Source organism: Hippocampus guttulatus, chromosome 2 (assembly GCF_054856545.1).
Source record: "Hippocampus guttulatus isolate MCC_2025c chromosome 2, RoL_Hgut_1.0, whole genome shotgun sequence".
Lineage (NCBI taxonomy): Eukaryota > Metazoa > Chordata > Actinopteri > Syngnathiformes > Syngnathidae > Hippocampus > Hippocampus guttulatus.
Window position 1 is genome coordinate 9,948,165 of NC_141262.1, and position 13,955 is coordinate 9,962,119.

General features: G+C 43.7%; 2 protein-coding genes and 1 pseudogene across 3 annotated transcripts in view; all 3 read left to right on the plus strand.

Moving 5' to 3' along the window:
* The first annotated feature begins 437 nt into the window (after positions 1–437).
* LOC147208457 (protocadherin alpha-C2-like) overlaps positions 438–13,955 on the plus strand; it is a 132,590-nt gene continuing 119,072 nt past the window's right edge. The window contains exon 1 of one of the 2 annotated variants that reach the window (XM_086135452.1): positions 438–2,878. In XM_086135452.1, coding sequence (XP_085991578.1) covers positions 554–2,878 — 2,325 coding nt within the window. In that variant the 5' untranslated portion in view covers positions 438–553. Of the gene's footprint in view, positions 2,879–4,618; positions 6,990–13,955 lie in introns of those variants that run through there. The other variant, XM_086135424.1, reaches the window with a different exon arrangement.
* Positions 7,542–10,645, plus strand: LOC147208458 (protocadherin alpha-8-like). The gene is given in 3 exon segments (XM_086106082.1): positions 7,542–7,589; positions 8,310–8,357; positions 8,360–10,645. Coding segments are annotated over 3 exon segments (2,382 nt in total).
* Positions 11,397–13,903, plus strand: LOC147208459 (protocadherin alpha-3 pseudogene; annotated as a pseudogene).

The window sequence follows — 13,955 nt, forward strand, 5'->3', positions numbered from 1 at the left end:
GACCCATTCATTCGGTCCATCCACACTCGGTAAGCAACTTCCACTCTGCAGCCATGTTGCTTGAATGTTTTTTTTTTTTTAATGAGGAATTACAGAACAGCAACAGTCCTGTAGTCCTTTGTGTGCAAGCAAAAATACATTTTGAGGGAGCAACTGGGCTGGGATAGAAAACTAGCTGTCACTCACATAGCCAGTCTTCAGGTGATCTTAAAACGGCCACCTACCAGCGACTTCAGAGCGCCCCCAATCCAGCTGGTTGGTTCTCCATCTTTTTTTCACCACAGCGTCACAGTGCCATAATACCGAGGATAATTGTCCACTGGGTGTCAGTGTTACAACGTGGATGGCCCATCAAAATCTGCTCTTTTAAAAGAGTGTCATTGCTGGACCACAAAGAACAAAATCGTTTGGGCTCGCATGGTGAGCTTTCTTTGTCTGAGCGTGTTTCTTTATTTTTAACCACGGGATACGCGCGGAAAATATTTATTGCTATTCATTTCTGGTCTTTTAAAGAGTTACTCAAACGAGGATAAAGGAAGAAGGCGGAGAAAAAATGTTTTGGACGCGCCCTGTGCTTTTTTCCCTCGTGATTTGTTACGGACAGCTGGTTTCAGCCCAGCTGAAATATTCCACCCCAGAGGAGGTTAAGGTTGGATCTATTGTTGGGAATGTTGCAAAAGATTTGGGCCTCGACATCGGTACTTTGACGAGCAGGATGTTTCGCCTTGTATCTGGCGCACAGGACGCGCTGTTTGAGGTAAACCCGAACAATGGGCTTCTGTTGGTGCATAAACGCCTCGATCGTGAGCAGCTGTGTGACAAAAGCGCTGTCTGCGTGATGGATCTCAAAATTGTTGTTGAGAACCCACTGGAGATCCACTATGTCTCCGTGGAAGTGACAGATGTCAACGACCACACACCGACCTTTGCAGAAAAGGGGAAAAAAATAGAAATAGCAGAAAGTACTTTATCTGGTGCACGGTTTCAGTTGCCAGGCGCAAGAGACCCTGATGTTGGAATGAATTCAATCCAGCGTTACAAACTGAGTCACAATGATCATTTTCAACTTGAAATTCGGGAAAGAGATGATGATAAAATTCCATTTTTAGTGTTGCAAAAACAGCTAGACAGGGAAGAGAAAGTGAACCATAGCTTAATTTTGTCTGCTATAGATGGAGGGACACCATCAAAATCTGCAAACCTTAATGTGACCATACGTGTTCTTGATATAAATGATAATCGACCTATTTTTTCCAATGAAGGATATTCTGTTGTACTGCAAGAAAATGCAGCATTAGGCACCTCTGTAATCAAAGTGCAAGCCACTGACCTGGATGAGGGAGCGAATGGGGAGGTGGAGTATGAATTTGGGGGGGACATGAATGCAGAGGTGAGGCGTCTTTTCAGTCTGGACAAAATATTGGGAGTAATTCGAGTTGATGGGCAAATTGACTTTGAGACATACAATGTTTTCAAATTAGATGTGCAGGCTTCTGACAAAGGTCAGCCTCCCATGACAACAGACTGCAGAGTCATCATAAAGATTCAGGATGTGAATGACAATAAACCCGACATCGAAGTGACATCAATTACTAGCATGGTGCCAGAAGATGCAAAACATGGGACTGTGATTGCACTCATTAGTATCACCGATAATGATTCAGGCCTTAACGGTAAAGTTATCTGCAGTCTAACAGAAAATGTGCCGCTTGAATTAAAGCCATCATTCAAGGAAAATATGTATTCCTTAGTGACAAAACACACTTTAGATAGAGAAACGAAATCAAGTTATGACATATCAATAACAGCAACTGACTGTGGCGAACCTGCCCTTTCCACATTCAAAACTGTAAGCATCCAAGTAAAAGATGTAAATGATAATATCCCCGAATTCCCACAAAATCCTTTAGAGTTATATCTGATGGAAAACAATGAAGCTGGTGCTTCCGTCTTTTCGGTGAGTGCCTTTGATAAAGACTTAGATGACAATGCTGCGATATCTTATTATATTGTCAGACAGGGGGGTCATACTGATATGACATCTTTCCTGAATGTCAATTCAGAAAATGGCCAAATATCGGCACTGAAAAGTTTTGACTTTGAGACGGTGAAAAGTTTCCATTTCCAAGTGGTGGCCACCGATGGTGGAAGTCCTCCACTGAGCAGCAACGTGACAGTGAAGGTGTTCATTCTGGATCAGAACGACAACGCTCCAGTCATCCTGTATCCTGTCAGCTCCAACGGTTCTGCCGAAGGGGTGGAGGAAATTCCCCGCAATCTCAAAGCAGGAGACTTGGTGACGAAAGTCCGAGCCTATGACGCCGATATCGGATATAACGGCTGGTTGCTGTTTTCGCTGCAGCAAGTGAGTGACCACAGTCTGTTTTCTTTGGATCGCTACACGGGCCAGATCCGAACACTTCGCTCCTTCACGGAGACGGACGAGGCTGAGCATCGACTGCTCATCCTTGTCAAAGACAACGGCAACATTTCACTCTCGGCAACAGCCACCGTGACCATCAAGCTCGTTGAGCCCAAAGAAGCTTTTGCAGCTTCCGACATCAAAAGTGCAGCAAAAGTGGACGAGGAGGACAATGTGACTTTTTATCTCATCATCACTTTGGGCTCGGTGTCGCTCCTTTTTGTCATCAGCATCATCGTGCTGATCGCCATGCAGTGCTCCAAATCCACAGAGTACACTCCCAAATATCGGCAAGACGCCAATTATGATGGCACGCTGTGTCACAGCATCCAGTACAGATCAGGAGACAAGCGCTACATGCTAGTCGGACCCAGAATGAGTATCGGTTCGACCGTAGTCCCGGGCAGCCACGCCAACACTCTGGTGCTCCCTGACAGGAGACACACTTTGGGGGAGGTAAGAAAAATACAAAAAACATTTCTGTCTCTCATGTTTTATATGTGCTTTCAACAATTACATCGATATCTTGTTTTTGTTGACTTTGACTTTTGCAGTCAGGCAATTGCTTTCAATATCCTACTAGTCCGACATTTGACCTCAACTTTCCTCAAACCATTTGCTCTCAGTTGAATTATTGCTCTGACACTTTGTTGTGATTCTTCGAAACGTACACATATTCCAAAGCACACCCATGGGAATCCTCCTACATCTACAAGTTAGTTGAGTGAAATGCTAAATGTACCTTGCAAGGTTTGAACTTTTTCACTGGATCAGTGCATTCAAGGCCTTTCAGTATATTGCAATACAAAAAGTTTACGTTTTTAACAGACATTAGTCAATGAGAGGTACACTGCATATACTTCAGATATCATAATTCTATTGCCCTTGGAATATAACAATTATTGTGTGCAAATAGGGCGGCGTAGTAGTTGACTGGTTAGCGCGTCAGCCTCACAGTGCAGAGGTCGCGGCTCTGGTCTCTTTTGTGGAGTTTGCATATTCTGTCCATGCCTGCGTGGGTTCTCTCCGGGTATTCCGGTTTCCTTCCACATTCCGGAAACATGCATGACAGGCTGATTGAACACTCAAAATTGTCCCTAGGCGTGAGTGTGAGCGCGGATGGTTGTTTGTCTATGTGTGCCCTGCGATTGGCTGGAAACCGGTTCAGGGTGTACCTCGCCTCCTGTCCGAAGACGGCTTGGAAGGGCCCAGGCGCACCCACGACACTTGTGAGGATAAGCTGATCACAAAGTGGATGGGTGGATGGATGTGTCCAAATAGTTTGGAATGTTCATGACACTGCATATGTGCATGTGTTCAGTCAAGTAATCACTGATGAGAAACATAACTCATGGTCTGACAGTTGACTTCAGTTTTGTTTAAGAAACATTTCATTAGAAATGCTTGGATGAGTGGATTTGTGGCTTTGACGGTCCAATTCTACTTTCTGTTTGTTTGTTTGTTTGTTTTTTATTACTGATATCAAAACTTCCCTATCTTACCTGCTTGTCAATTTAGTTTGCAAAATTTGTCTACCAAGTTTATACGTTTCGTGCATACACTGTACTTCGTGTCCTATCTAATCTGTGGCCCGTAGTAGTTTAATGGTGTAACGTTCGTGATTCGTTTGTTTTTTGTCTTTTACCTGATTAGTGAGTGGTGTTCTGCAGATGCTTTTCAAATGTCTTTTTTTGGACAATGCAATACAAAAATCAGGGTGTGTTTATAGAATTTGAAGGATAATGATGTGGCAGTATTTCTGTGTGCACGTTGTGCAAAAAACTGTTACTCATTGTGCAGATTAGCAAAAACATGTTTTATTTTTTATTTGGTTTTTTTTTGTCGTCGTTCTGAATCGTTGAATCATTTATGTTGACGAGACACTTTGCCTCATTTAATGAAACGAATGGTTGTAGATTTGATTGTTAAGCAAGAATGCGGATAGTTTTGGTTCTGTCCATGAAAGAAAACGTTGCAGTGTGGCAAGGTAATATTTGTGACGAACGTGATGACGTCCTAAATGCAGTTCATGCTTGCTACCTCGTGGTGTCACTATGACATCAGGAGACCACAAATCACTTGGCACTCCTCTCACTCGTCTTTTGTCAGAATGGAGCAAAGGAAGCCGCGCGGACCAAATACTGCAGTGCGTTCGGTCATTCCGCTCTTCTAACCGTGTCTGGTAGCGGAACTGGGTTCGGTTCTGTGTTGGATAACCATGGGAAACGGTACTACAATCTGTGAAAAGGGACGCCTCTGCTTTGGCTTTTATCTGGCTCTGCTGATTTTGTTTGGAGAGCATGTTCGGGCTCAGATAAGGTACTCTGTTCCTGAGGAGGTAAAAGACGGCACTGTGGTGGGAAACATCGCCAAGGATCTTGGGCTCGACATCAGCAGCTTGACCGATCGACGGTTCCGCGTCGTATCTGGATCCAAGGAGTCTATTTTTGAGGTAAATACGAACAATGGGGCTCTGTATGTGCACAAACATATTGACAGAGAAGAGCTGTGCCAGGGCGGTGCTCTATGTCTCCTGGAGCTCAAAATCATTGTGGAAAACCCTCTTGAAATCCACTACGTGTTGGTCGAAATCGCAGACGTGAACGACCACGCTCCGAGCTTCCCCGAAGGCGAGCAGATGTTCCAAATCGCCGAGCACACTTTGGCAGGGAGGAGATTTCAATTGCACACAGCCCGGGATCCAGACGCGGGGACCAACTCCATCCGTACATACACCTTGACGCAAAATGATCATTTTGAGGTCAATATCCGTCAAAGCGACGTGGGAAAGGTCCCATTTCTGGTGCTGAAGAAATCTTTGGACCGGGAACACAAGGACAAACATTCTCTGCTGGTCACAGCGGTCGATGGAGATAAACCTCCACTTTCAGGCACTCTAAATGTGTCCATTGTTGTTCTTGACAGCAATGACAATAGACCCATTTTTAGCCAGGAGATTTATGAAATTACAATTGCAGAAAATATTGAAACGGGCACGTCCATATTCGGAGTGAACGCAACAGATCCAGATGAAGGAAGTAATGGAGAAATTGACTACATCTTTTCAAAAACGTTAAGTAGAGATATTTATGACATTTTTGAAATGGATAAAGGAACTGGAGAGATTTATGTAAAAGGAAGAATTGATTTTGAAGAAAAAGATGTGTATGAGCTGGAAATTGATGCATCAGATAAAGGAACACCTCCTCTGACAGGAGAGTGTAGAATTATAATAAAAATCAAAGATGTCAATGATAATGCTCCACAAATAGAAGTGACATCACTGTCAAAAAAAGTGTCTGAAGATTCTAAACCCGGTACAGTTATTTCCCTTATTAGTGTCACAGATAAAGACTCCGGTGTGAATGCTAAAGTTATTTCACAGATTACAAATAACGTACCATTTGAATTAAAACCGTCTTACAAGGAGAACATGTACTCAGTTGTCACCAAAACATTTTTGGATAGAGAGGATGCGCCACAATATGAATTAATAATAAAAGCTATAGATTGTGGTCAGCCTCCTCTATCGGCAATTAAAACTCTGAGCATCCAAGTGGCTGACGTAAATGATAACAGTCCACATTTTCAACAAACTCCGTTAGAATTCTATCTTTTTGAAAACAATATTGCCGGAACATATGTATTTTCCGTGAGTGCAACAGAAAAAGACGTCGATGAAAATGCGGCCATTTCATACCAAATATTTAGAGATGGGAAGACAAGTGACATTGCATCTTTCCTCAACATTAATTCTGACAATGGACAAATTTCAGCCCTGAAAAGCTTTGACTTTGAGACGGTGAAAAGTTTCCATTTCCAAGTGGTGGCCACCGATGGTGGAAGTCCTCCACTCAGCAGCAACGTGACAGTGAAGGTGTTCATTCTGGATCAGAACGACAACGCTCCAGTCATCCTGTATCCAGTCAGCTCCAACGGTTCTGCCGAAGGGGTGGAGGAAATTCCCCGCAATCTCAAAGCAGGAGACTTGGTGACTAAAGTCCGAGCCTATGACGCCGATATCGGATATAACGGCTGGTTGCTGTTTTCGCTGCAGCAAGTGAGCGACCACACTCTGTTTTCTTTGGACCGCTATACGGGCCAGATCCGAACACTTCGCTCCTTCACGGAGATGGACGAGGCTGAGCATCGACTGCTCATCCTGGTCAAAGACAACGGGAACGTTTCGCTCTCGGCAACAGCCACCGTGACCGTCAAGCTTGTCGAGCCCAAAGAAGCTTTTGCGGCTTCCGACATCAAAAGTGCAGCAAAAGTGGACGAGGAGGACAATGTGACTTTTTATCTCATCGTCACCTTGGGCTCGGTGTCGCTCCTTTTTGTCATCAGCATCATCGTGCTGGTCGCCATGCAGTGCTCCAAATCCACAGAGTACACTTCCAAATATCTGCAAGACGCCAATTATGATGGCACGCTGTGTCACAGCATCCAGTACAGATCAGGAGACAAGCGCTACATGCTCGTCGGGCCCAGAATGAGTATCGGTTCGACCGTAGTCCCGGGCAGCCAAACTCTGGTGCTCCCTGACAGGAGACACACTTCGGGGGAGGTAAGAACTTTAATTCGATTGTTTCTTTTTCAAAATCTTCATATGTGATTTTGGAGACAAGTGATAAAGGGTTTCTGGCATTCTTCACTAACAATTACACATCATGTTTGTGTCCGCCTTGCTTCCTTTTTCTATTTTAGCTAGAGCAGATTTTTCCAATGGCAGAGATTTTTTGTTGTCTGATTTCATAATTTAAAACTTTAACTGTTTAAACATGTCAATATTATACCCCTTGCGTCAAATTGTACTTTTTGGCTCTGTCGTGGCTACTTTCGGACAACCAGAACCACAAACTGTTTTGTATTTCCTTGTCATGGACTGAATCCCATATGCCTGACATGGGTTACATTCAAGACTTCCCCTCTTCATATTCAATCGTTTGTAAACATGGACGGGAGAGCTTAATCGTGTTGTATTGTAACCTTCTGAAAGAAGCTTTTAATGGTTTACTCTGCACTAACGGAGCAAATGAATGACACAGTTTTCATTTAAAAAAGTAGAAATCCATTCTGCTCCCCATTGAAAAGACTTACGTTTTAATTTAAGAGGTTTATGGCCTCGCTGCTGGTTGATTTACTCTCAAAATTTACTCTTAGCAATGTGAGAAAAAGGGTGTTGCTAAATATATTTAGTGTTTGACTTACATCAGTTCTTCTCATTCATATTAATAACGATTGATTCGTTTTCAACACTTGAGATTCCAGTTTATTTGCACAATGCCCTACTTTTAAGCACTCTATGCAATAGAAGTCGCGAAAATATATTTTTTAATCGTTTATCATTGGAAAGCAAAGTAAAATGCAAAATGAAATGTCAATAACGTTGATCCCTGACGCCATTGTCGGAATTTGTGCAATTTAATCAGGCAATTCTAAACTGCACATTAAAAACGGGGAAGGCAGAAAAACAAAAGCAGCAATTTGTGTCACGATTTAAAACGTTGTGGATGTTGCACTCTGAGGTTGTGTAGCCTGCTGGCTGTTGCACTAAAATATATGCACTTCCATAGGGGATTTGATTGGCGGCTCTAAATTAACATTCCTTACGGGTTGTGCCGTGATATGAATTACGGCAGTAATATTCCTTCCCCTTGGTGTCACTGTAATATCAGCAAGCGCAAAACGGACGCAGTCCCACCCTTGGAACATCCTTTGTTTGCCACAGCTCGCCATTCAAAACAGATACGTGGACCAGGAGGATTTGTATGTACTTTCCACAGAGACATATTTTCATCGCTCTGAAAGGGACGGTATATTGTTTAGAAAAGAAGAGAGGACATCGTGTCTTTCATGACTGTTGGAACGATGGGGAGTGGAAAAGGTTGCGGCCGCTGGCTGGCTTTTGTTTTGTCTCTGCATTTTTATTTGGGAGAACGAGCTTGGGCTGAACTTCGTTACTCCGTTCCAGAGGAGGTGAAAGAGGGAACTGTGGTTGGAAATGTTGCCAAGGATCTTGGCCTGGATAAGTATTCTCTGGTGGATCGACAGTTTCGCGTGGTGTCTGGGACGAAAGAGACGTTTTTCCACGTCAGGCCTGACAGTGGTGCATTGGAGGTCCGTAGGAAAATCGACCGAGAGTCGCTTTGTGAGGGCAGCGCAGCGTGTGCCATGGAGCTGAAAATTCTCGTTGAAAACCCGCTGGAAATGCATCACGTCGTGGTGGAAATTACTGACGTGAACGATCATTCCCCGAGCTTTTCAGACGAGGAGCAGGTATTTGAAATAGTGGAGCTTTCGTCTCCTGGGACGCGTTTTCAGCTGCTCGCAGCTCGTGATCCAGATGCTGGAACGAACTCGGTGCGCACATACACTTTAACGGCGAATGACCATTTTGAACTGGATATAAGCCCCAATGACGAGGAGAAAATACCTTTTTTGGTACTTAAAAGGCCTTTAGACCGAGAACAGAATAGTCAGCATTTGCTATTAGTGACTGCAGTTGACGGAGGGAAGCCACAACAATCAAGCACACTAAATGTGACAATTATTGTTCTTGATGTTAATGATAACCGCCCGGCGTTTAGTCAAGACACTTACACCGTGGAAATAAAAGAAAATGTGCCAATTGGCGTAAGTATTACAAGGGTAAATGCAACAGATCCCGATGAAGGAACAAATGGTGAAATAGAATATAGCCTGGGCAAAACATTGCAAAATGCGAACGACATTTTTGAATTAGACAAGGTAAGTGGGCTCATTAAGTTGAAAGGGCCTGTTGATTTTGAGGACGTGGAGATTTATAGACTTGATATTCATGCATCTGATAAAGGGCAGCCTCCTTTAACTGGGAGGTGTCGAATTGTTGTTAAAATAAAAGATGTCAATGATAACCCTCCTGAAATAGAAGTCACATCCCTGTCAAGCAAAGTGTCTGAAGACTCCAAACCCGGGACAGTGATTTCACTCATTAGTATAACGGATAAAGACTCTGCTGTGAATGGTAAAATTATTTCACAGATTGCCAATGATGTGCCATTTGAATTAAAACCTTCCTACAAAGAAAACATTTACTCAGTCGTCACCAAGGAATATTTAGATAGAGAGGAAGTCTCACAGTACAAAATAACCATCACGGCCACAGACTGTGGTGAACCCCCCTTGTCTACTTTTCAGACATTAAGCATTCAAATATCAGATGTGAATGATAATAAACCACATTTCCACCAGTACCCACTTAACTTTTACCTTTCAGAAAATAATGTTGCTGGACAGTCAGTGTTTTCTGTTAGCGCAACAGATAAGGATGTGAATGTAAATGCCGCTATTTCTTACAATATTATTAGAGCAGGGATTGAAAATGATGTCACATCTTTTCTACATATAAATTCAGAGAATGGGCAGATCACTGCACTAAAAAGTTTTGACTTTGAGACGCTGAAAAGTTTCCATTTCCAAGTGGTGGCCACCGATGGTGGAAGTCCTCCACTGAGCAGCAACGTGACAGTGAAGGTGTTCATTCTGGATCAGAACGACAACGCTCCAGTCATCCTGTATCCAGTCAGCTCCAACGGTTCTGCCGAAGGGGTGGAGGAGATTCCCCGCAATCTCAAAGCAGGAGACTTGGTGACTAAAGTCCGAGCCTATGACGCCGATATCGGATATAACGGCTGGTTGCTGTTTTCACTGCAACAAGTCAGCGACCACAGTCTCTTTTCTTTAGACCGCTACACGGGCCAGATCCGAACACTTCGCTCCTTCACGGAGACGGACGAGGCTGAGCATCGATTGCTCATCCTGGTCAAAGACAACGGCAACGTGTCGCTCTCTGCAACAGCCACCGTTACCGTCAAGCTTGTAGAGCCCAAAGAAGCTTTTGCAGCTTCTGACATCAAAAGTGCAGCAAAAGTGGACGAGCAGGACAATGTGACTTTTTATCTCATCATCACTTTGGGCTCGGTGTCGCTCCTCTTTGTCATCAGCATCATCGTGCTGATCGCTATGCAGTGCTCCAAAACCACTGAGTACACTTCCAAATATCTGCAAGACGCCAATTATGATGGCACGCTGTGTCACAGCATCCAGTACAGATCAGGAGACAAGCGCTACATGCTAGTTGGACCCAGAATGAGTATCGGTTCGACCGTAGTCCCGGGCAGCCACGCCAACACTCTGGTGCTCCCTGACAGGAGACACACTTCAGTGGAGGTAAGAATCTGACAAACAATAACCTTCAAAGGCTGTGCACTGCATTGTTGATTGACATGTTAATCCCCTGTCCGACATGTGTGTAGAGGGATGTATCGTTGAAATCATAATCTTTTCACTACCGTGCAATACAGTTCCTGCTTTCCTGTAACAAATGAAATTTCAGTCTGTCATTACTTTTGGTCGGACTGACGAGGTCCAGTCTTGTCAATCATCATCTCCTTGCCAAGAGGTAACTGTGTACTGCTCTCTGGATCCCAAAAAGTGGTGCCTAACTATGAAGAAAGTAGGTTTTAAAATAATTTTTTGGTCGGATGAGGGAAGTGAGGAGAGGATCATGCTGCTCTCCAAGGTGCTGAAATTTCTACTGTATTCTTTCGCTCGAGGAAAAGAGGGAACTGTGTAATTGCTTAAACTTTTGACTAGTCTATTTTTCACGAGTACAGATATTTTTAAGTACGTTTTCTTATTTTAATAGAAAAAACAGCCACCACTATTGAAGACTAAATCTGTCTCCCATAGCAATTACTTCCTGATTATTTATTTATTTATTACATATGATTGTTGTTCTTTCATTTTCTTAATGAATAAAGTCACATGGTATAGTGCATGTATTTGATAATTGATAATGAAACTATTTATAATATCCTGCAGATGTCACTGTAACACAAATAAGGCCATTAACAAGCGGGTCCTGCTGTCGGCTTTTGTCTGCAATCCGAAGAGAGCGTTCATTTGTTCCGGGACTCCGAATAGTGCGGTTTGATTTCTGATGAGATTGCCACCATCGCTGGGACTGGACAGATTTATCATTATTATTTTTGAGTGTGTGTGTGGAGCGCTTGTCTTGTTTAAATAACAATGAAAGGAGAACAAGGACGGAAAACAAGGAGCTTTTTGTGCTTTCTTCTGCATTCATCTCTGCTGATGGTTTTCGGGGAGCGTGCTTTGGCCGAGCTCCGTTACTCTATTCCCGAGGAAATGGCGACTGCAACTGTTGTGGGAAATGTTGCAAAAGATCTCGGGCTGGACAGAAGCGCACTGAGTGACAGACGTTTCAGGGTGGTGTCGGGAGCCGTGGACGCATATTTCGAGGTAAACGCAGACAATGGCGCCCTGCAAGTCCGACGCAAAATTGACCGGGAGGAGCTTTGTCAGGGGAGCGCCGCCTGCTTGCTGGAGCTCAAGGTCCTGGTTGAGAATCCCCTTGAGGTGCATTATGTAGTGGTGGAAATCACAGATGTGAACGACCACAGTCCTGTTTTTTCCCAAAAGAAACAGATTTTTGAAATAGCTGAACATTCATCACCAGGAACACGATTCCAGCTGCACGCAGCCAGCGATCCAGATGCTGGAATGAACTCGGTGCGCACGTACACGCTATCGCCTAATGAACATTTTGAACTTGATATTGTTCAAAGTGACGATGAAAAAATACCGTTTTTGGTTCTGAAGAGGTCATTAGACAGAGAGCATAAAAATAAGCACTTCCTATTTGTTACTGCAATAGATGGAGGGAAACCTCAAAAGTCAGGCATGCTTAATGTTTCCATTATTGTGCTTGACATCAATGATAATCGACCCATTTTTAATCAGGACACTTATAATGTTGAAATTTACGAAAATGTGGCAGGTGGTACAATTGTAGCACGAGTGAACGCAACAGATCCAGACGAAGGTACGAACGGTGAAATAGAATATAGCCTGAGCAAGACTTTGGCAAGCAAAGTGTCTGATATTTTTGAAATCGATAGCTTGAGTGGCCAAATTAAGTTGAAAGGGCCGGTGAACTACGAAGAATCTGAGATTTATAAAATTGAAATTGAGGCCTCTGACAAAGGAACGCCACCACTGACAAGCAGGTGTCGCGTGGTTGTGAAAATAAAAGATGTCAATGACAATCCGCCTGTCATCGAAGTGACGTCACTGTCAAATAAAGTGTTAGAGGACTCAAAGCCTGGTACGGTTATTTCCCTCATTAGTGTTAAGGATAAAGACTCTGGTGTGAATGGTAAAATCATTTTGCATATCACCAACAATGTCCCTTTTGAATTAAAACCTTCCTATAAGGAGAACACATATTCAGTTGTTACAAAGGGATTCTTGGATCGTGAAGAAGTTTCTCATTATGAAATAACAATTCAAGCTACAGATTGTGGAGATCCTCCTTTGTCTAGTTCTAGGACATTTGACATCGAGTTGTCTGATGTGAATGACAACAATCCACGTTTTGAACAAAGCCCGTTTAATTTTTACCTGGTAGAAAACAACATCGCAGGAGCATCAGTATTCTCCTTAAAGGCAATTGATAATGATGTGAATGAAAATGCGGTTATTCAATACAAAATAGCTCGAACTGAAAAGGATAACACAGTAACATCTTTTATGAATATAAATTCTGAAAATGGAGACGTCGCAGCATTAAAAAGTTTTGATTTTGAGACGGTGAAAAGTTTCCAATTCCAAGTAGTGGCCACCGATGGTGGAAGTCCTCCACTGAGCAGCAACGTGACAGTGAAGGTGTTCATTCTGGATCAGAACGACAACGCTCCAGTCATCCTGTATCCAGTCAGCTCCAACGGTTCTGCCGAAGGGGTGGAGGAAATTCCCCGGAATCTCAAAGCAGGAGACTTGGTGACTAAAGTCCGAGCCTATGACGCCGATATCGGATATAACGGCTGGTTGCTGTTTTCGCTGCAGCAAGTCAGCGACCACAGTCTGTTTTCGTTGGACCGCTACACGGGCCAGATCCGAACACTTCGTTCCTTCACGGAGACGGACGAGGCTGAACATCGATTGCTCATCTTGGTCAAAGACAACGGCAACGTGTCGCTCTCGGCAACAGCCACCGTGATCGTCAAACTCGTGGAGCCCAAAGAGGCTTTTGCAGCTTCCGATGTGAAAAGTGCAGCAAAAGTGGACGAGGAGGACAACGTGACTTTTTATCTCATCATCACTTTGGGCTCGGTGTCGCTCCTTTTCGTCATCAGCATCATCGTGCTGATCGCCATGCAGTGCTCCAAATCCACAGAGTACACTTCCAAATATCTGCAAGACGTCAATTATGACGGCACGCTGTGTCACAGCATCCAGTACAGATCAGGAGACAAACGCTACATGCTAGTCGGACCCAGAATGAATATCGGTTCGACCATGGTCCCAGGCAGCCACGCCAACACTCTGGTGCTTCCTGACAGGAGACATACGTCGGGGGAGGTAAGAGAACCCCCCAATGCAGTGTTTGCTCACAATAAGCGATTTGTGCCCTGAACACTTCTGATTGTTTTAAAATGTTGATTCTCAACTGATTTTGGTGAGGAAT